General features: G+C 49.0%; 1 protein-coding gene across 3 annotated transcripts in view; it reads right to left on the bottom strand.

The window, feature by feature from the left end:
- Nucleotides 1-22,944, bottom strand: part of ELMO1 (engulfment and cell motility 1) — a 514,794-nt gene that overhangs the window by 432,948 nt on the left and 58,902 nt on the right. For all 3 annotated transcript variants that reach the window (XM_006143011.3, XM_027769765.1, XM_027769766.1), the window contains 2 exons: nucleotides 20,057-20,107; nucleotides 8,648-8,817 (listed from right to left, as the gene is read on the bottom strand). In XM_006143011.3, coding sequence (XP_006143073.1) covers nucleotides 8,648-8,817; nucleotides 20,057-20,107 — 221 coding nt within the window. The remainder of the gene's footprint in view (nucleotides 1-8,647; nucleotides 8,818-20,056; nucleotides 20,108-22,944) is intronic.

Genomic DNA, 22,944 nt, shown 5'->3' with positions numbered 1-22,944 from the left:
CATATACTTAGTGTCCGTTTGACCTTTCCTTTGAAACAGTTAAAACATCTGCCTGGTTCTCTCACAGCATATGAGTAAAACAAGATTGTAACACAATTTTATGTGCATATCTGTATGAGAGCCGGGATTTACCTTTCTCTGAAAATCACCTTTAACGAACCAGCTTTAACCTGGTTGGAGGATATTCCACGAAATGGCTGACCTATAATCTATTAAAAAACGCCAAAGTCATGAAAGTGAAGGAAAGGATGAGGAACACTTCCAGATTAAGAGAGATTAGGGCCCAGACATTGGTACAGTGGTTAAGGCAGCTGGATTCCACATGGCCAGCTGAGCAGTTCACATCCCAGACCCTGCAGCTTGAAAAAACACACCGGGTACATGCGCGTTTGCACCCAAAACCTTGAAAGAAGGGAGAAATGGAGAAGGGATTACAGCATGGTCATTTCTAGTAGAAGTGCTTTTTTCGCTCTCTGTCTGCACTGGCACCCTCTGGCAAAACAAAATAAAATAAATAAAAATAAAATAAAATAGCAATTAGGAGACAGGACGACAAGGAGGAACTTTGGGCTCCTTCAGACAACTGGCAAAAGCTGTGAAGCTGGACAGCTGCTGAGACTTGACGGGGCCTCCAGGTGAAGGGTGAATGGGAGCTCTCTGTTCTGGTTTTCCAGTTTCCCTATAAAGTCGAAGCTGTTCTCTCTTAACGGCGTGCTTGTGTACGTGTGTGCGACACACAGGGCAGTCGCTGCAAAGCTTCGCGCTAACCTCCGGCCCACACAGGAGCCCCAGGATGCGTCCCCCTGCCCCACCTCTCCTTGCAGCCCTGGCCGCTGGGTTCTCCTGACCAGAGCAGCCTTCGCTGAGCACCTGTCGCCGGCTTTCTTACTTACCACCCTTTCCGTTCTCACTTGGCTTTGGCTTATGTATAAAGAGAAGGAAAACTTTTTGTTGTGATGTCTGTCTATTGTGCTAACTGGGGCATGTATACCCCCTACTCCTATGCCTTCCACTCCTGTTTTTTTTTTTTTTTTTAATGTGACCAGAGGAGCTGTTATTCAGTTATTCTGGAGAGGCTGCTTTTTCTGTGGCCAGAAACCTCTCCCAAGGGCCCCAGGAATGGCATTCTTTTCACCAGGGGAAGATAATCTCTTCTTTAAATGGGCAGTGTGACCCTTCTCATTTCCACCTCAGGCAGCGGAGGGGCGCGATGGACAAAGATGCAGAGAGAAAGCTGAGGTGGGAGGGCAGATCTGGTAGGGATGTTCTCTGACAAAGCCCTGGAGGGCTGGCCCCTCTGCCCTTTGTGATGCAAATTCCTGGCAGGCCAGAAGAACTGTTGAGTCAGACTCTGATCTGAGCTCAGAGCTCCGCACTCCAGGAAAACAGGCAGAGGGAGCTGGGAGCTGGGAAGCCTTCACAGCAGGGCTGACTGCAGGGACCACACTGAGATGTGATGCTTCTTTCTGCCTCAGTCTGGAGCTGCTGCTACTCCCTGTGGCCTCCCAGGGGGTGAAATGCAAAGCTCGCAGGGTGCCAGGCTGGTCGGTGGCCTGGCCCTCCCAGAGCAGCCAGGGCTGAGGAGGGACAAGCTCTCAGAAGCACTGGCACAGGAGGCCCGCAGTGTGTGTCAGTGAAGATTGACTTAATTTTTTTTTGTCTTTTGTGTGAAGAGAAAATTCCAGAACAGGTTACGTACGTACAGTCAGAAACCGTTCATGCCCATCTTTGGACAGGTCCCCACACATCTGCCCTCTCTCAGGGGCCTAACCCAGGATCGAATACCATTAGGTGCTCAAGTCACACACCCTTGGCAAAGTGAATAAAGCCTAGAGTCCATCATCAATTGTGGGTGCTAGGCAACAGGACTTCCTTGGGGTGTATAATTCAAGTCATATCTCAAATGTCACAACACCCAGAAAATGAAAACAGCTCCAGCTCAGGGAAGGAGAGAGCAATCAGCATAATGCAAGTGTAAGCTGAGACTACTTTCTCGTGTTAATGCAACACTGAAACAATGGTTATAAACACAGGTCCGCACAGCATCAGTCAAATTTCCTTATCTGTGACATGTGTGACCACGGGGAGGGGGCTAATCATTTAAGAGTCCCGTGGTTTGTTTTTAAGCCCATTACCCACGGGCTTTACCTCACTAATGTAACTATGGAACTTGGTCGGTACCCCTGCAGCCAGATTTTGGAGTAATGAGGTTAGCTAGTTGAATAAAATGGCATTTATAAATTCCCTAGCTTAGTGAGAACTCAAACACCTCACTGCTGTTTTTCCTAGGAAAACTAGAAAACCCGAGGGAATTTCAGCCTAGAACTGAACAGAGTCTTGCACATACTCCTACAAGAATGATAAAGTATAAATTAGGCTATTTCCTGCCTGCAGGTGCCATGATAGGTGAGGTGCTGGATTCCTACAAGGCCCATCACAGTTCACGGCCTGGACCCAGCGGCTCGAAACCCACACTGGCTGCAGGTGCATGTGTGCCCAAAGTCCTGAGAGGAGAGTGGAGGAGAAGGGACTGGGGCACGGCCACACCCCTTGGAGGGTGATTTTTCACGTTGTCTCTGTCTCTCTCCAGCAAGTGCACGCACCTTATGGCAAAAGACTTTTTTTTTTTTAAAAAAAGGACATTTCAGCAAACTACTGGGCTTTGTCTCTTTCTTTTTTGAGATAGGGTTTTACTACACTGCCCAGATTGACCTTGGATTTGGGCTCTTCCTGCCTCAGCCTCCAGAGTGGCCAGGACAGGCAGGTTCTACCACCCACCTTTGGACTCTCTCTCTCTCTCTCTCTCTCTCTCTCTATATATATATATGTGTGTGTGTGTGTGTGTGTGTGTGTGTGTGTGTATAAAATTTATTTCTCCCATGAGTAAGAGAAACAGAGACAGGGAGACAGCACCTCACAAGGTTTTGATGCCAGGACCCAGATCACAGGGAGGTGTGTGCACACAGTACACAGAGAGATCTCTGGATTCAACTCAGAAACCTTCCCACGTGGGGTTGCTGGCCAAGTGTGGTGTTTTACGTTTTACCACTGCAAGACCATCTGGCCCCTGGGATGTTTTTGTTTGTTTGTTTGTTTGTTTGTTTGTTTGAAACATCTTTAGAATGTGCATGTCCTCTGGGTCAGAAATGCTATCGCAACAAAACAGTTTAAATATTCACAAGGATATTGTTAAAAGAAAAACTAGTTAGAGAATGTTCAGAAGAAACCTGAAAACAATGTCAAAGTCCCTCAGTGTGGGAACGGGAGCTGTGCTGTGCTCCTCTTTCAGATCAACACAGGGGTCTTCAAAGAGTTAGGAAATGCTTTTGTGAAAAATTATGCATGGATTTCAGACAGTTTTTGCACTAAAATAGGCTCAGACTTTAATTCCATTTTCCCTGGAACTTTCTGAAGTCCCCTGTATTGTACGGTGTATCGCTGTACCCCAGTGAAGCTGTAAAAATGAAATAATATTCAGGCAACAAAAATGACGAGGGGGAGAGTGTTTAATGACAGGGACGTGTGAGGAGCGAGATGCAGGTTGTGAAGGGCGGGAGTACTGCCATTCTACTGGGCCGCTGGGGAAGTCACGGCAGCTCTGCAGAGAGAAACAAAAAAATGACTTCCCCATCCCCCAACACGTGTGTCAAACCTGAGTACCTAAATGGATATCCCAAAGGGACACATCCCAGGGTACTAAAATGACTGTCAGTGGAAACGCAGGTACAAACAGTTCCTGCTTTTGCTTCTGCTTACTTATCATTTTTTATACAATAAATATGATTTCCACTGAGTAAAGAAAGTTAATTCAAAAACTGGCTGAGTACTTTGTAAATATAAAGAAAGCTGGAGCTCTTTCCAGGCCCGCCTTGCAGCTAGGGTGGTACTACAGTTTCCTCACATTGCAATGGCGTCATCTTCCTGTCACACTGCCAAGGAGGAAGGGACTCAAATACCCTGCCCTTTGATTCTTGGAACTGTTCCCCTGTCCTGCCCCAGTGATAGACTGTCGAACAATGGAAAGACAGAGCGAGCTACCGACGCTGTGTGTAAACGGCATAAAGAACACAGTGTCTTATTCAAATCCAGAGGGCCAGCCCTGGGGCCTCGTGATTAAGGGAATCAGCTCCCACACGGCCAACCATGCAGTGCAAGTCTCAGGACTGGTGGTTTGAGACATGTACCAGGCACGTGTGCAAGTGGGCCCCAAATCCCAAGGGGATGGAAAAGTAGAGAAGAAGGGATTGAAGTGACCACACCCCACTGAGGGTGGGGTACAGTGATACACCTGCAATACAGGGGACTTCAGAAAGTTCAAGGGAAAATGGAATTAAATATGAGCTTATTTTAGACCACCCGCCCCCTCGAGTGCATGCAACTTCTTAGAAAAAAAGAGCAATATTTTTGCTATATTAGAATTGGAGTTGCAGGTGCACTTATTTTCTTTTAAATAAAATAAAATATATAATCTCTAAGAAATCTTTTAACACGTATCTTGTTGGTTGTTAATATGGTCCATTCCTTAATACTCCTTGCAAGGATGCAGATGGAGAAAAACATTTACCTACTTCACGTGCTTCCACACGTACAAGGGGTCTTCCAAAGTTAACGGAAAACACATGCTATGAAAAAATTATGCATTTTAAAACTGTTAAAACTTTTCTGCACCAACGTTTTAAAACGTTTTACACAAAAACGTTTTGAAGTACCTGCATGTTTCAGTCAGACACTGCGGATGGGATTTCAAAATTCCGCAAGGATAGGAAAATTAAATTCAGGTTCTAGACCCTGTGGTCTGCCAAAATGCCACTCCCGTTGCTCCTTGGTGGCTGGTTTTGGCCCACAGCCCCTCGTGGCACCAGCTGGAGAGAGACCTTGAAACGCTCAGCCTCAGTTACTGACAAACGGCGGAATCATCTCTGAGCCTCACTATTACTGAGAGTAAGGAGAAAAATTCCAGCTACATTTCCTAAGTGCTTCCTAAAACTTTCCACAGGTCCTGGGGAGAAACCTCCACCTTCCTCAGCTGGAAGTCCACCCAGAAGTCATGACTAAATGCCTTCCAAATCGCGGGGTCTGCCACTGTGTGCGCTTTCCACTCCAGGGTGTTCCTGTTAATTAATGAAAGCCTTGTTATAAGTTTATTGAGAAGCCAGGTTTCCTTAGAAGAAAAACGTCTTCAGTTTCTTTCTTGTCTGATCAAAAGATCTGAAAAATAGCTGTGGGTCAAAAGGGCCAGCAGCCTCTGAGAATGAGAGGCCAGAAAGCAGGAGGGAGGCGGGGGCCTGAGCTCCAGGCCCCCTCTGCCTGCCAGCTCCTCCCACACCACCTGCCCCATCTCTGGAAGCAGCCAGACTGAACTTCTGGAAATCAGGGAGGGGTCACCAAAGAGATCTAGAGAGACACTGGTTCTCCCCCAGAACAGAGACAGGAACGTGGAAGTCAGATGCCAAACAGAGCTCGTCCTGGGTCTGCTGGAGCTGGTCTTGATTTGTGGATCAGTCCAGAACTGGCTCTAGGTAACAGGGGACGGCTTACTGCTTTTTTCTTATAGAGACCAAAATGCTCACGGGCTTGCTGCTCTGTTTGTTTGTTTGTTTGTTTGTTTTAAATGGTATTTATGCTTTTTGGAAAAAGCATCAATTGCTTTGGTACACAAAGTACATTGTGTGTGGACAGTTCCTCATTTCGAACATGTGACGACATGGAGTTGCCCAGCTGGCCTCTGGCCTTGCCTCTGGGTCTCAGGGATGGGGACCGTGTCGGGCCACTCTGTAAGCCAGCCGAGTTTCAGGGCAAGGCAACAGCCACGACAGAAGGTGAGCACTCGATGAGGCAGGTACATGGGAGCAGTTTTTCCTTTTCCTTTGAAAGCAAAAGTGGCAGTGTCCCTTCAACGACTGTTCTGGGCTAGATTGTACACGCCAGGTTCCAGGCTGGCGTCCCGACCCCCAGCAGCTCTGCATGTGCCGGCGGCAGTACAGCAAGTACCGGGAGTGGGAAGGGAGGAAGGAGGCAGGTTGGCCCGGACAGGACTCCGGGTAGCCATCAGTGCTGTCTGCGTGTCACTAGGTGGTGGGGAGATTTAAACGACTCCGGTTTGGACCCCGACTGTCCATTTATTCTTTCCTAATGAAACTCTGTCTCAACTCTGGACGTTACTATCCCAGCGTATTAACATGTAATGAGCTGATTCAGCAACCGTGTGCTCTCTGTGCTGAGTCTAACACAGCAGTCGGGCCACCGGGGAGGGGGCACTGCTGCTCCCTGCAGCCAGCAGGGGTCGAGGTGCTCTCTGCACGCACACAGGCGCCGGGCCCCTCTGGTCCTGCACACTGGCTGCTCTAGAGAAACAAAGCTTTCCCTGAGAACGTGGGCGCCCCCACCGGAAAAGCCCATCCCGTCCTCCTGCTCCTTCCTCCAGGCCTCACTCAGGGTCCTTGCCCCGGTGAGGCTCTGAGATAAAACTGTTCCAGCCTGCAGGTGCCTAACTCTCAGGAGGAACTACACTCGAATTCTGCCAGAGAACAGTCCGTGTAAGTTTTTGGAAGGCAAGGCTCAAATCCTTAAAATTATCCCAACTCCCACTCTTTTTTGTGTGTGTGCATGCATGCGCACACACAGCCTGGTGTGATCTTCAGCTGCTGGGTTCAGGACCCAACACATCAGCCATGTCGGAGTCCAGCACCCTGACGACTACACCTCTTCGTATCATGACCCTCCTGCCTCAGCCTCCTGGCTGGGACTACAGGAACCCGGCACCACTCCCAGCATTTTATACACAGGTGTGTACACATGTCTCTCTCTATGTGTGTCTAGGTATGTGCACTACATGTACTATATATCTATAATGTGCACACATGTCTCTGTGTGCCTGGGTATATGCACTACATGTACTATATATATAATGTGCACACATGTCTCTGTGTGTGCCTGGGTATATGCACTACATGTACTATATATATAATGTGCACACATGTCTCTGTGTGTGCCTGGGTATATGCACTACATGTACTATATATATAATGTGCACACATGTCTCTGTGTGTGCCTGGGTATATGCACTACATGTACTCTATATCTATAATGTGTACACATGTCTCTGTGTGTGCCTGGGTATATGCACTACATGTACTATATATATAATGTGCACACATGTCTCTGTGTGTGCCTGGGTATATGCACTACATGTACTCTATATCTATAATGTGTACACATGTCTCTGTGTGTGCCTGGGTATATGCACTACATGTACTATATATATAATGTGCACACATGTCTCTGTGTGTGCCTGGGTATATGCACTACATGTACTCTATATCTATAATGTGTACACATGTCTCTGTGTGTGCCTGGGTATATGCACTACATGTACTATATATATAATGTGCACACATGTCTCTGTGTGTGCCTGGGTATATGCACTACATGTACTCTATATCTATAATGTGTACACATGTCTCTGTGTGTGCCTGGGTATATGCACTACATGTACTATATATATAATGTGCACACATGTCTCTGTGTGTGCCTGGGTATATGCACTACATGTACTCTATATCTATAATGTGTACACATGTCTCTGTGTGTGCCTGGGTATATGCACTACATGTACTATATATATAATGTGCACACATGTCTCTGTGTGTGCCTGGGTATATGCACTACATGTACTCTATATCTATAATGTGTACACATGTCTCTGTGTGTGCCTGGGTATATGCACTTGTATATAATAAATATATATATATATACGCAGGATCTTGCTATGCTGCCATCTGGCCTCCACCTCCCAGTCTTCCCACCTCAGCCTCAGGGGTGGCCAGAATCACAGGTGCATGCTCTGCACTCAGTCTTCAGGGCAGACCAGGAACCAAAGCCAGGTTGCCCATGTGGTCTCAGTCTGAAAAGCACAGTGTCTTAGCAGCAGGAGCCACCATGGCAGGGCCAACTTCTGTACGCAGTAGGTACTCCAACATGTTAGTTGTATTTAGTTTTAAATAATTAAGAACATGTATGTAATCATTCACATTTTTTAAGAGAAATTTTTTGCTATAGGGTACATTTGTTTGTTGGAGAGAGAGAGAGAGAGAGCGACACAGGAAGCGAGAAATCACCCCCAAGGCAGGATGGCCAAGCTGCAATCCCGTCTCCATTCTCATCTCGGGATCTTGGGCACACACGCACATGCGGCTGGGGTGAGTTTTAAGCTGCCGGGTCCAGGACTCGAACCACGGTCTACTGGGTGGTAGCTCAGCGACATAGCCATGATGCTATCTGTTGGTCCCAGATACTCTAATTTTTAAATGAGGTCAGGGAAGGAAATGTTCTCCTTCAAGACAGCAGGGATATTTTGCAGAATCATCATTTTTGCCCTGACTAAGCCTTTAGAAGTAACGGTCTGGCATTGCCCCTCGGTCTGAAATGCCCGTATTTCCTAGATGTCTGCCATGTCTCAGATACGGCCTGCAGTTCAGCAGAGCTAGTGGAGTCACAGTCCCACTGCCTAGCCTTCACCTCCGAGGGCTTCTCCCAGAGTCTCGCTGTTTCTGCTCTTTCAGACTAGAAACTCTGCCCCCAGGGATGTCACGCTACCCCGACGTCGGTCCCGAACAGGACGGAGTGGGCTCAGACGGAAGATGCTTACTCGGTGCCGCTCTCGACCATCTGCGTGAGCAGAGAGATGCCGTCCAGGTTGATGAACTCCTGGGCGAAGGTGACGTCCCGGGAGAGGCTGGCCAGGTCCTTCAGGGCCTCCAGCTTGGCGTCCATGCTCGACGACTGGATCCGCTCATGCAGCTGCTGGGCGTTTTGAGCCTCGTGGGGCAAAAACAAAGGGATGAATGTTCACAAAGGACTGCACGTTCACAAAAGAAAGCACAACCACAATCAATCGGTCGATCGATCGACCAATCACGTCTCACTGAGAAATAAAGGTACAAAGGCCGGAAGTGCAAGGCTCCTGGCCAGCTAGACAGAGGCCGCTCGGGAGCAGGTTTCCAGCCACCGAGTCCCCACTTCCATGCAAGGTCTGCTCACTTCGTGACGACGCCACTGCGTCCTTTTGACACCATCTCGACAGGGGGACTTCCAAGACTTCATGGAGAAAAGAGACTAAAGTACAAATTTATTTTGTGCGAAATTTTTTTTAAATCCGTGCATAGCTTTTTTTCATAATATGTATGAGCTTTCTGAAGACTCCCCTTACTTTCATTTCAAGGAAATGCAAGAGAACAAGAACTTTTATTTTTTTAGATTTTTTTACCATGGGGCATGTGCACTTGCCAAAGAGAGACAGAGACAGGGAAAGTGCGAAATCACCCCCCGACTCCCCAACCCCAGGGAACGGCTGCACCACAGGCCCTTCTTCCCCGCTCTCCTCTGGAAACTGTGGGCGCACATGCACATGCCTGGCATGATTTTCAAGCTGCCGAGTCTGGGACCCATAGGGCAGTTGGCCAAGTGGGCATCCAGCGCCTCAACCACGATACCAGCTGGTGGTCCAGGGGACGAGACTCTTAACGCCCCAGAAATTGATGAAGGTATGGCAGAGGGAGGGGAAAGTGGAGGTGCTTGCTTTTTAAATCAAGTTACTCTCTAGAAGCAGCGCAAAGCTATGTGCTTAGTTAAGCAATCGCACGAATTTATCCGGCATGCCCACTCGTTCAGGCAATACTCTGAGTCATTACTGCCTACACGCTACGTTCAAAAGCTTCATTAGACACCCAAATAATCTTTCTGGGTTACAGCAAGCCTTCTGGCACTCCATAACGATGCTGATAAATCTCAATTTTCAACAACATGTGTCTGACATGCATTGCTACTTACTGGGCGAATTTAGAACAAAATAATTAGGAAAGCAAACTAATAGCAATGGCTGGAATTAGACTTCTCCTGAAGGCACTTGCCCTCGGCTCCTACATGCCCGACAGAGACAAATGGCACTTGTGGATGCGCAGGGCTTCGGCACAATCATCCTAGACTGTGCGTCTCCTTTGCCCAGCTAAGGTGCTCATGTCTACCCTTTCAGGTGGGACAAGTCATAGCAAAATAAAGACCACGTTTTCTGCCTGTGTTTTTCTTAGCAGAAATACTGGGTTGCTGGACAAGTCATGGCGTCTTTTCTGATTTTCTGCACAGAAGCATGTCATGCCTTTCCCAATGACCCAGTAAGTGAACGTGTGCCCTAGTCACTAAGCGCAGATGGCAGTGGCTGAAGCACTCTGCCAGCCTCAAGTCTCCTTCTTGGGCATGTGCTTTCTCCTTTGAAACTGCTCCATGTTGGAGAAAGGGGAAGGTGGGGGGTTGTACCCCGACAACGAGGTGTTTCTCCTGAACATTGCTGGCTTGAATAACCCAAGAGCACCGTGTGCCCTCGGACAGGGAGGAGGGGAGAACCCTCCAGAGGGGCTCGGCCAGAGCCCCACCCCCGCTTCCCCTTCCCTGTACCTGGAAGCAGCCCTGACTCGCCCGGAGCACCTTCCAGTCCTGCAGGTGCACTGCAGTTTCTGGGTCATCTTCTGCACGATATTCTCACTGAACCTTTTCCATGTTTACATCTGTTCGGGGGCTTACCATCATGCTATCACTGCCTAGGTGCTCACAGTGGCGTGCCGTGCGGGAGTCAGCCTTAGAGCAGTGGCCGGCGTCATGCAGCACATGTGTGACAGAGCCTGTGGTGGCGGGGGTGTGCCCGAGGTCTGTCAGCACACCACACAGTGAGGACTCAGAGCAGACCCCACACCAGGCCGTGCACGACTGTGTCGGGAATACCTGACCCAGCGCATTGCTGTGGGTTCTTCGGAGAAGACATTTTCTCCAAGCAAGAAGTCCACGTTTACTTTACAGATTATGACAATATGGAGCACTCACTATTACCTCCTTGTCCTTTATAAATTTAACTTTATTTTCTCTTTTTAGATTAATTTTACATTAAATCCCTATCGTGGTGTATACAAAATATATACTTCTTTTTTTTTTTCGAGAGGTTTTTTTGTTATAGGTTACGTGCGCTCACCAGACAGAGAGAGACATAGAGACAGAAAGCAAGAAATCACCCCCTAGGGGGGATGGTCACGCCGCAATCCCTTCTCCTCCATTCTCTTCTGGGATCTTGGGCACGCACGCACACGCACCCGACGTGAGTTTTAAGTCACCAGGTCTGGGACGCGAACCACGGTCGACTACGTGGGAGTCCAGCGACATAGCCATTACGCTAACTGCTGGTTCCCCCAAAATATATACTTCTTTATAGCAGAGAACTTTACAGTTTTGGTCTGTAACGGTCTCCTCCTTTTGCACCTCCCCCACCCTCTCCCACCCACTCTCCCCCTCACACCATCCTCTCTACTATCGTATCTTCAGAGAGTTCCATTCCCGCTATGGAGTGCACTGCCACTGTTCCTAATAACTGTGTTTGGTGATGCTAACGCTGGTAATAAGAATAGCTGATAGTCCCCCAACACTTTTTAATGTGTCGCCATCTAACGAGCATCACAAGTCATTTATTTAACTTGACACTAGTCCTATCAGGTAGGTTCTTTCCCTATCGTCACTTGACAAGGGAAACCGAAATGCAGAGAAGTTAAGTCACTTGCCCAGGGCCACACAGCTCCTCAGGTCTGGCTGAAATGGAACCTGGGCCTGAGCTCTGGCCCACTCTCCGCAGTGGGTCTCCATTAGTAAGATGCACCAGAACAGCTTCTACACACCCAGCTCCCTGGGCCCACCCCCGGATGTCTGGCTCCCATGCCTGGCTAGGGCTCCCTGATACCATGTACCCAGCAGCCCCAGGGGCTGCTCCTGCTGCTGGTTCTGACTCAAACGCCGAGAACCACGCTGGGCGTCACTCAGGATCACCGTCTGGACCCGCAGGGAGGCAGGTGCGCAGCTCGGACTCTGCTTCTCAGTGTCTTCCCCAGCCGGGGCCTGAGGACACCCTGACCCCCACTTTACTGCACCAAAAAGAAAATCTGTGTGTTGCTTTACAAGTGCATGCTTCCGGGGGGCCAGCAAGTGGCGCGGAGGCTGAGCCGCTGGACTCCCACATGGCCGGCTGTGGTTCCAGCCCTGGACCTGGTGGCTTGCGTTCTCACTTTCACTGTCTCCTTCTCCCTCTCTCTAGTGAGTACATGTATCCTGTAGTAAATTTTAAATAATAATAGTAATAAAATTAAATAAGTAACTCTTTAAAAAATAAGAACAATGGAAAAAGCGTGTGCTCTACAGGCAGCATCTTTGCTAAGACAATAAAGACAAGCCAGGAATGCAGAGGCCGGGTCCATGGACTGTCACCCTCTGTCCACTTTCGTATGCCTTTGAAATGCTACCTACTCGAAGCGTAAATAAAATCAGAATAAGAGGTGAAGAGAAGCCACAACAGGACGTTAAAAAGGACAGGTGTCCCAAGCACAGGAATCAAGACGGAATAGTTCCAAGCCCCAGGAATGCTTCTGGGTTGGAAACAAGAGTGCGTGTTTCAAGACGGTCACACACGGGTAGCGAAGCAGGAGGGATGCGTGGGCCTCCGCCCAGGGGTCACTCCCCTGCTGTAGTGAGGGCGCCTCTCCACCGTGTCAGACCGCAGCACTGAGGCTCACGGTCAGTCGGGCTGAAAAGCTTTATGGGCCTGATCGCCCATGGTCCCCGCCCCAGTGCCTGCTTCCGCGGTGCTGTGCGTAAGTGCTGAGACAAGCCTCCCCACACCCTGGTACCATCCAAGGAGGCAACTTGTACTCAGATTGCGTAATTCATTGTACAAGCTGTGGTGGTGTGTGATGACTGGATGTAGAAAATAGGTTACAATAAAAAAAATCTTAAAAAAGTGGTGCTGCCATGTGACTGCTGTTGGGAAGTCGTCCTTGTTCAGGACGTGGGTGAACAAGGAGGGGCACCACTGATGGGGGTCTTGTGGCAGGCGTGGCAGGCCATGATGCACGGGTCCCTGAAGTAGCAGCGAGAGCCCGCCCCCACTGCCTGCCGGGTCCCTGGCGAGCTCTGGGCCAGTGGGCTTCACCTGTCCTGGCCTCATTGTCCCCATCAGGAGGTACGCTGGGGACCATGATGTCACGGTCAAGGTGCCTCCAATCCACGGAGCGGAAGACTGTTCCCAGCTGGCAGGAGCCCTCACCACAGTTTGCCCAGCAGAGGTGCTCCCTGGATGGACGTCTCAGAGTGGCCTCCACTAAGATATTAGGTCAAGAGGTCAGCAAGTGGTGCAGCAGTTAAGGCACTGGACTCCCACGTGGCCAACCACGGTTCCAGCCCTGGACCGGGCAGCTTGAAATGCCAGGGGTGTGTGTGTACCCAAAATCCTGGGAGGAGAATGGAGGAGAAGGGATTGTGGTGTGGCCATCCCCTCTCGGGGGTGATGTCTCACTTTCTGTCTCTCTGGTGAGCACATGCACCCTATAGCAAAAATCTCTTGAGAAAATTAATTGAACTGGTGAGACATTGCGATGCAATAATTTCCCAGTTGAAGCTGGAACAAAGGGCAGGTATTCTTATCTCTTCTCATTCCTCAGTAACGTGGATGAGAGATTTTAGTGTGTAAAACCTCAGCGATCTCGGCTAGGTGCTACTTTACAGTATATTCCTTCTACCCACAGAGTTTCACGCCTAAAGTCAACTTTCATTCACAGACATGTATACATCAGCGGAACTTACTACTGAAAGTCTTTAGATTAATTAAGACATTTTGTGAATCAATGAAATGTGGGAAAGAAAGTAAAGGAATGGAAAGTACCTGCAGACACCAGAGACAGAGAGGGAGGAAGATGAGAAATGGCAGAAGGTGAGAAATGGGGAAAATATTTATATACACATACAAGAAATGGAAAATTATTTGTTGATGCTATCATGTATGATTAAGCCACTCTGCAGTGTATTCTGGCTGGAAAATTGCATTTTGTATGCTGTGGTGATATTCAGTGAAAAAATGTAAAATAAATGAATTAAAAAAAAAGACATTTCCACAAAAACAAAAGGAAAATGCAGAGATAAGAGCTCTTCTTATGGAACAGTTGGGATTTTGTGAGGAAAGGCTGCCCTTGTCACGGGCTCTGACAGGTTACCCCGCCCTTCATTGCACTTAGCCTCTATCAGGCTGTCCTCACTGCCACCCTCTGAGGCGGGGCCCCTCGCGGTCCTCGGAATCCTCACTCAGACTTGGTGAAGGCCCCCGGAAGCTCCCTGCGAGCCGGGCACTGTCCTGCACCTCTGGGGCCCACCACCAGGCAGTCGTGGCTCTCGGCCCCCTGGGCTCCCCGCTTGGCGTGCAAGGAGACGGTGGATATTAGGAAGAGGAAGTTCAATACGTGAAGTGTGGTGGCAGAGCCCAAGTGGGGAGGCCTGGTGGAGAGTAACTGGTGACTTCATTGGATGAGGCAGTCAGGGGCCAGTTACTGAAGGAAGTGGCACCCGTGCCATGCCAGGAGGAAGCCACCCACGCTGTGGAGGGAGGAGTTGCCAAAGCAGCCGAACGTTAGGCCAGAGGCCCCTCAGGAGGAATAAGCCTGGCACGCCAGGAGGGACAGAGGACGACCAGGGTGCCCAGGCTGGGGGACGGGGGGACGAGCAGGAGGTGAGGAGGGAGAAGTGACAGGCCAGGTGACTGAGGGTGCTCATGAGCTGGCAGAATCCTGGGTGGTGACAGTGATGGCGACAGCTGGGGTGCCAAGGGCACCAACAATCGTCTGTTTATGGAAGTGTTAGGAGCAGCCACCATGTTCACCAATAGGACAATGGTGGCATACTTATGACACAGTCCGAGGGGGATATTACATGGGCTGAGACATGGACCTTCAGAGAATGTAAGGCAGCAGGGCGCCTCCTCGTGGTGGAACGCCGAGAGAACAGCCAGGCATAAGCTTGTTGTTCATGGGGCGGGCGTAGAGGTGAGCTGGGGGGCAGGTACACAGTTACGGGGGTGTTCTAGTCCCCAGAATGTAAACTCCAGGAGGAATGACTCGCCCTTAGAGCAAACGGAAGAGATGAGGAAAAAACAAAAACAAAAACAAAACAGAGTTTATAACACTTTGCAGTCCTTTTTAAGTTTCTCAAACCAACAGAGGAAAATCGATTGGAAAAATTATCGATGGCCTTACTGTTAAGAATCTCTGATAACCTGAACCCAGCGGTGACTGAGATAATACCATTTTTCTTATCGCCAGAGAGACTGGCCCCAAACCCACCGTGACCGACTACCCTCTGACCCAGATAATTTGGGTTCTGGTTCCCTGACGTGAGGGCGCAGGAAGGGAGGCTTACAGCTGAGAGCCGCCACAGCCGGGCAGCCACAGCCGGGCAGGTACTGGAGCGGGGTTGGTCCCCACGTCCACACCGGCCCAAATCAAGGGTCACGGCAAGAAGATTCCAGTCCATCTCTAACAGGGCTCGGTAGGCCTCGCAGTTTAGAGCCCTGAGCCACGCTACACTTGGGGTGCTGTGAGTCACCTCTGGTATTCTGCGGTGACTTTTTTACACTATTTATTTGTGTGTGTATTTAATTAAAAATAATATCAGCACATGGCACAGAAAGAAATACCTAAGTGCTCCCGGACATTGTAAAATGAAGAGTAAAGTCGGTCCACTGTTAACTGGTTTTCGTGTTATTCCTTAAGAGACCTGTTTCTCCTGTTACAGGTGCATGTATGCATCATACATGTGCATGTGCCTCCTTTCTGCACACATAGCTGGCATCCTTCTGTACTCGACGTTCTGCGGCCTGCTTTTGTGTTTAATTACGTGCTGAAGCAATGCCTCCATGGAAGCACACCACCCTCTTTCAAGAGCCTCAGGTGCTTAAGCCACAGCTCTCACCTACCGCACGAGCCTGCTCCCAGCTGACACACCGCGCCAGGCTCTGGCTTTAATCACGAGAAACAATGATGCACACAGCCAAGCCTGGATGTGAGTGTGTGCGTGTCCCGCAGGGCGTCTGTGAGCCTATTTACGGGGCAGTTCCCAGCGGTAGGCTGTTAGTTCAAGGACACACACTTTTTCAAGTTGCTGGTACAGCTAACATGCCCGCTGAAGAGGCTAGACCACATCGCACTCCAGACCCACAGCAGCTTGTCTTCACACCTGGATTATCTAGGAGGACCGTTTTTAATTGTCAGAAGACAGATGCACTCTCTGGAGAGAGAGAGAGGACAGGGACAACGCGCCCCGAATGAGGCATGGACATGCCACAGTCTCTTCCCCCTCGCTTCCCCATCCTGTCCAGATTTAGGGCATGCGTGCACACGGCATGTTTCTTAAACAGCCGGACTGGGATTTGAACCTCAGTAACCAACGTGGGACCCAGCTCCCTTAACCAGTAGGCTATGGGTCAGCCCACTAAGAGCACTTTTCAAAGAGATTTTCATCTCTTTTATGAGCGAGATTGAGCTTGAGAGGAAGAGAGAGGAAATTCTGTCTGTCTGTGTGGAGATAGAGAGCTCTGTGTAGCTAAGGAATTGCTCATCTCCTTTCCGGTCCTTCCTTACAGTTTTGGCTTCGGTCATTTAAGAGCAGGTTGCTTATCTATTGATAAAGAATCCTATAAATGAAGAGGTCAACCCCCTGTCATCCACGTTACCAATTATCTGTATATGTTTTTAGAGAGATGTTTGTTTTAAGTTACATGCACTCCAGGGGAGACAGAGAGAAAAAGTGAGAAATCATCCCCCGGGGTGAGGGTAGCCATGCCACAGTCCCTTCTCCTCCACTCTCCTCTCAGGACCCTGGGCACACATGCAGAAGTGTCCGGTGTGAGTTTCAAGTCACCAGGTCTGGGACTTGAACCACAGTCAGCCATGTGCAGGTCCAATGTATTAACCACTACACCAGCGGCTGGCCCCTCAACTTTTTTCTAATGGATTAGTTTTGACTTGTCTCTTTCCAAATATAAAAGTGTTTCGAGGTTGTTCTATTTTTTTGGAAGTCAATTTTATCAAGATTTTTGTTTATGATTTCTGGGTTTTGAACCCCACTTAGCCTCTCCCCACTCCAAGACTACAAATATATTCACTGTAAGGAATTTTTAAAACAAAAATTTCTAAAAGTAAAAGCAATAGTCTGGCAATCTTAGTTTCTTCAGATGTGAACAGTGGCCAAGACTTCATCAGCCACGCACCGCACAGCGTGTGACCTCAGTTTGGTCTCCACAGCCATCGTTAGTTACCACGGCAGTGGGAGGAGACATGACGCAGACGCTCGCATGCGCCCGGCCCTCGAACTGCCGGGAAACTCACACTGACACACACATCGGAGTGCGTTTTGGGCTACGATTTCTGATACTAGGGAAATGCGTCAGGATACGACATGAGAGAGACGCACATGTCTAAGGGTGTGCAATGCAGCTGGGGGGCAGCTAAGTGCGGGAGCTTCCCAACGGACAATGGCAGCGGGCTGTTTAGATGCGCTTTACTGACATCCCGTGTGGCCAGACATTCGGAAAGGATTGTTCATGAGAGAGGAAGAAGAAAACGAATCTGTCAATCAACAAAAAGATCACTTCTGACAGAGAGCAGGTAAAACTCAGCACAGTAACACAGTACCTAAAAATGTAACGTGTGTGTGTTCTTTTTAAAAAATTACATATGTGTACATATATACACACACACATACATAGGTTTTTGCCATAAGGAACATGCCCTCCCCAGAGAGGAGAGAGAGACAGACAGAGAGAAGAAAGGTGACAAATCACCCCCCGGGGGGAGGCCACACTGCAGTCCCTTCTTCTCCATCCTTCTTTTGGGATTTTGGGCACGAATGCACATGTGCCCAGCGTGACTTGCAAGCCACCCCCTCTGGGACTCAAACTGCAGTCAGCCATGTGGGAATCCAGCCACCTTAACCACCTCGCCACCTGCTGGTCCGTATGTATGAGTTCTTATCTGGCTGTGAGGAGCATTCAGCAGGTTGATGAAGAAACTTTAAATACTAGTGGGACACCATCTGCTGGGCTTTCTGGGAGGATTTCCTAACAAATCTGATGGAGACAGTTTCTTTTTAACATATTTTCACTGTGTATGTAAAACATGAAAGAGTAGGCACAACTCATATTTTTTAGTTAAACACAAAACGATCAAAAATGACCTGCTAGCAACAGATCAAAGTCTACAGATCCCTAATATCTTGCTTTCAGAGTGAGTTCCAATTCTAGATTCCAGGTTCCAGGGCCCCATTCCTAGGTATTGTAATCCTGCCTCTCTATAAAATCCAGGCATCAGCATTTTTCAAGTTCTACACCTCACCCTGCTGTGGGGAGCTGGGGGGCTGCTCCAGAAAATGTTCTCTGAGGTTTTAATTCAGTCTTTACATTTAACCACTGTGTGCCATCTCTTGTAGCTCACACACATTTTGCACATACTCTTCGGGTGTGTTTCTGGCTGTACTATACGATACTGGGGAGGTATATAAAGATATGACGCCAGGAAAATGCACATCTGAAGAAATGCAGCACAGCGGAGGGCAGTCGGCTTGTGCAAGGGCTTCCACGGGGCAGTGCAGCGCTGGGCCAGATGCCCTGTACACCAGCTGCCTCATCTTTGCACGCACCACGCTGGGAAACTGAGGCTCATCATCTGCAGAAGCAATCCCACCGCCCCTGGCAAGTCTGCCGTGCATCAGTCTGCCCACTCGTGGGAGGGCGGAGGACTGCCCCCTGCTCACCACCTAGGCTTCTCTCAAGGAGTGACAGAGACTGTGGAAGCTCATGAACCCAGAGCAGTAAGAAAGAGAACTGACTCCTCCTCCAGCTTAGAAAGGCCTAGAGACAAACTTGCGCCTTTCTGATTCCAAGATGAAATCAAAGACAAGGTGGGCTTCTTCTGCCAGGCAGGCCGATGAGTGCTGTCAGCAGGGCACCTGGGAACTACAAAACCCAAATGAAGCACTGGTCTCTAAAGGGCAAATTAACATTGACGCTTGGTGACTCGAGTGAGAGAAACACTGTGAAGTCAGACAGACGTCCCGGCTCATCACCGAGCCTGGAAAACGAGCATAAGTAGACCTGTTAGGAAAGGGAGCACCGGAAGGCACTCGGGCAGCTCCAGCGACGGGTTCTACAGAGCCTGCCGCCGTCTTTAGTTCAAGATGTTCTTGGATAAAACGTTTAGGAGCTTCTAAGCCTCTCTAATGCAATTTTCAACAAGAGGAATGTGTGGCAGTCACAGAACCCACAGTTTAACGTTAGCCAGATGCTTCTCCCAATTTTTACATTTATTTTTAGCCCACCACATGGCTTTGGTGGAAACTGAAAATGCTAGTTAGACGCAGTTTTCATCACATAGGCGGAGCGGAAATAGTAACACTTGGAGTATTTTGTGCAGATTATTTTTTTAGGAAAGCAAAAAGAAAAAAAAAGAAGAAGGCACCGAGAAATAATATGGTTTAAATATGCTAATTACTACCCACAGTAACTACAAGCAAGGAAGAAAAGGCAAGAAAAGTGAGGCCATCAGCTAGCGTACTTTAGATCTACTCCGGCCTCTTGTTGAGTAGCGTTTGCTCAGGAGGCTCTGAAGGGTTTTATCTGACATCAGCTGTCAATGAAACAGCGTCAGTGGCCAGCACTTCTTGAACGGTATTTCATGAACTGTCATAATAACTGACCAAAGCTGGAAAACGCTTAAACATTCCCTTATTCTCCTCTTTAAAGCAAAGTAACAGAACGTCTTTGGTTTTGTTTGCTTTGCTTCTTGTCTGAACTGGCTCTGATAGTTACAGGTGGATGTGTGGACAGGTGGGTAAGCCACCACCTAAGTTACCGCACCACCACAGCTGAGGTATCGCACCTGTGGTATTAGAGTTGTTGGGGTGACCACCGAGCCCAAGCCTAGGGCTTCACGGTCAGACTCCTTGCCCCTACCTGGAACAAAGCCTTCCCCTTCTCTAACAGAAATATGAATATGAGGAGGGCCATTCCCATCGCACCAGAATCTGCCCACAAGGACATTCCACAGATCTCTTGTTTGACACTAATGTCATGCTCAAAACTCAGTATCTCAGGATCACCAAGACGCTGGGAGCAAAGAGTTTCTCGGGAAGCTAGTGACTAAAACCAACTTACCGGAGATGTGGTTAGTCGAAGGATAGTGCCGTTTTTGATCTCATTGCGATTCTACAAAAGAGAAACAGAAGTCTTTGTAAATCTTCAAGAAAAGCTTGGAAAAAACAAGACTGAAGGCAAATACAATCTGGTAGAGGCTCTATATAGTACACATTCTTATGGCTAGGTTTATTCTACTTGAGTGATTCTGAATTATCCTTACAAAGAATTTGAACATGGGTCCTGGATGTGTTACCTGTGTATCAAGTCCCAGACAATGCTCAGCACAGAGACAGCACATGTAAGTCCAAAGAACAGGACCATGAGGCACAAGAATAGCAAACCAGAAAGATCATTTTAAAAGGTTATTTGGGGCCTACGACTTAGCAATTCCACTCCTATGTATATACTCAAGAGAAATGAGAACATACGTCCACACGAAAACTCATGACTCATGTTCATAGGAACATTATTCCTAACAGCTAAAAAGGGAGGAAAATCTCTATGCCCATTAACTGATGACTGGGTAAACAAAATTAGGAAAATTGGGTCATGAGAAGGACTGAAGTACTGATACATGCTACGACATGGTGAACCTTGAAATACTACATTAAATAAGAACCAGCACAGACCAGCAGGTGGGGTAGCGGTTGAGGCACTGGGCCCGGCCACCGGGCCCACCACAGTTTGAGTCCTGGCCCTGGGAGCTTGAAAACTCACACTGAGTGCATGTGCGTGTGTGCCCAAAATCCCAAGAGGAGAATGGAGAAGAAATTGTGGCAAAGCCATCCGCCCTGAGAGGGTGATTTCTCATTTTCTCTCTCCAGCAAGTACACATGCCCAATGGCAAAAACCTAAAAAATATAAATAAATAAATAAATAAGTCAGATACAAAAGCCATAGATGGTATGATTCTGTTTATATGAATCGCCTGGAAGAGACAAATCCGTAAGATCAGTGGTTGCCAGGGGCTGCAGAATGGGGTGGTGGATGCAGAAAACTGCTGATGGGTGCAGAGCTTCCTTCTGGGGTGACGAAATGGTATTTAATGTTTATTGCAGTGGTGGTCCAACTCCATGAATATACTAAAGGACATCGAAGGTGAATGTTTTAAAATGTAAAGTCTACCTCAACAAAGTTATTTTTCTAAAGGTTACGAAGGATCTTATTTCTTAGCATCTGCTGGCTCATTCTGCCTGGAAATTAAGAACACACAGTATAAACGGGCTAGTGCCCGGGAGGTCTGTCTCCACCTGGCAATGACACTTGAGGTGCGTGTGCCCAAGGCCCCACTTGGCTTCTCTGGCACTGAAGGAAGAATTTCACCAGGAGTTTTACTCTCTTCCACCAGGGCAGGCTCCGTGCTCAGTTTTCAGGAGGCGGCCTCACAGGGCTCCCGCTGGCTGCATCGCTACCTGGAGCACTGAGGCCGAGGGGTAACATGTGTCTTGAAGACCGTCCTGCATTAACACCAGCCACAAGCTGGCGTCTGTTCAGAACGCAGCAGACACACCCACACGGGACAGATTTTTCAGTGAAATGCCAAAGACACGCAGATCGCTTGCTCTCTCAGACTACACGACTACTTCATAGACAACTTTACACAATTTGCCAGAAACGGGACAGGCTTCAGGTCAATATTCTGCCCCACAGGAAACTACGGCTGAGTATTCGTGCCGAGCGCAGGCGGCCAGCCACCCCAGTGCCGGCAGGCCCGAACCCTGCGTGGGCAATGCCGCCCACTGGGGGCACCGTGGCCGGTCATACCAGGACGCCGCTGTGGAGAGCCAGCTCCTCTCTGCCAGAGGTGTGCAAGTGCTTGCTGAGTGGCCGCTCGGCAGGCAGGCGCAGACACGGCACTGGGAAACGAATCCAAGACACTTTGTAAAACTCTTTTCAGCGTTGGACTCCCACCTGGTTGACTATAGTTCAAGTCCTAGACCCGGCAACTTGAAACTCACGCCAGGTGCGTGTGCACGCATGTCCAAAATCCCGAGAGAACGGAGGAGAAGGGGTGGCGGAATGGCCATCCCTCCTGGAGGGGGTGATTTCTCTCTCCCTCTCTCTCCCTCTCTCTCCCCCTCTCTCTCCCTGTGTCTCTGGTGAGTGCACACACTCTATAGCAAAAAACCTTTTGGTTATTTTTTTTTTAAAAGCTGTTTTCTACTCTAAAATTCTACGATTCTGTGAGAACCGAGGAGGAAGACCGCGAGTGCTGATGCAAAGGTACCAAGGAAGCCGAATACACCACACGCCTCTCCCCTGCTCAGGTTGTAAGAGAGTAAGAGGCAGAGAGCTGGAGTCACACACCGTCTTCATGAGCACCTGTGGGGACCCAGGCTTGGAGTGGGAACAGCAGGTACAGAGCCTCAGTTCAGGTCACCAGGGCACGTAAGGCCTAAGGCCGGTTCCTTCCCAAGAGGGACAAGGGACCCAGTTTATTATCCCCAGTTTTCTGATCAGGTATAGAAGGAGGCCCGGGAGTATGAAGAGGTGGAAAGAGACGCGAAAGGTCTAGAGAGAAGCTCTCTCCCAGAAGCACGAAGGCCTTGCTAGTAATGGCAGTGAACTAACATCTACGGAAGACGCTGGGCTGTGGGCTTTCATTTTTAATGCTTATTTGGCCATCACATAATGCCACGCCTATTTTAAAAATAAGAAACCAAGGCCGCTGAGAAGGTAAGTTATTTGCCCAGCACCATGGAGGAGACGAGGGGACTTGAACCCTGGCTGCCCCACACCAGAGGCTGAGCCCCATGTGGCTGGAAGGGGCGAAAGGACGGCATCTTGCACCTGGCCCTCGAGGTGCGTCAGCCGCCATGAGCGTGAAGGGCAGGAGTGGTGTTAGCGAGAGCTCTGCAGACTCGGCTTCCCCGCCCCCCCCGCACCCCCCCTGGCACTGGCATGCG

The sequence above is a fragment of the Tupaia chinensis genome, unplaced genomic scaffold (assembly GCF_000334495.1).
Source record: "Tupaia chinensis unplaced genomic scaffold, TupChi_1.0 Scaffold000088_1, whole genome shotgun sequence".
In the NCBI taxonomy this organism is placed as follows: domain Eukaryota; kingdom Metazoa; phylum Chordata; class Mammalia; order Scandentia; family Tupaiidae; genus Tupaia; species Tupaia belangeri.
The sequence above is the reverse complement of the archived record's forward strand: the minus strand, read 5'-3'. Positions and strand labels throughout refer to the sequence as shown.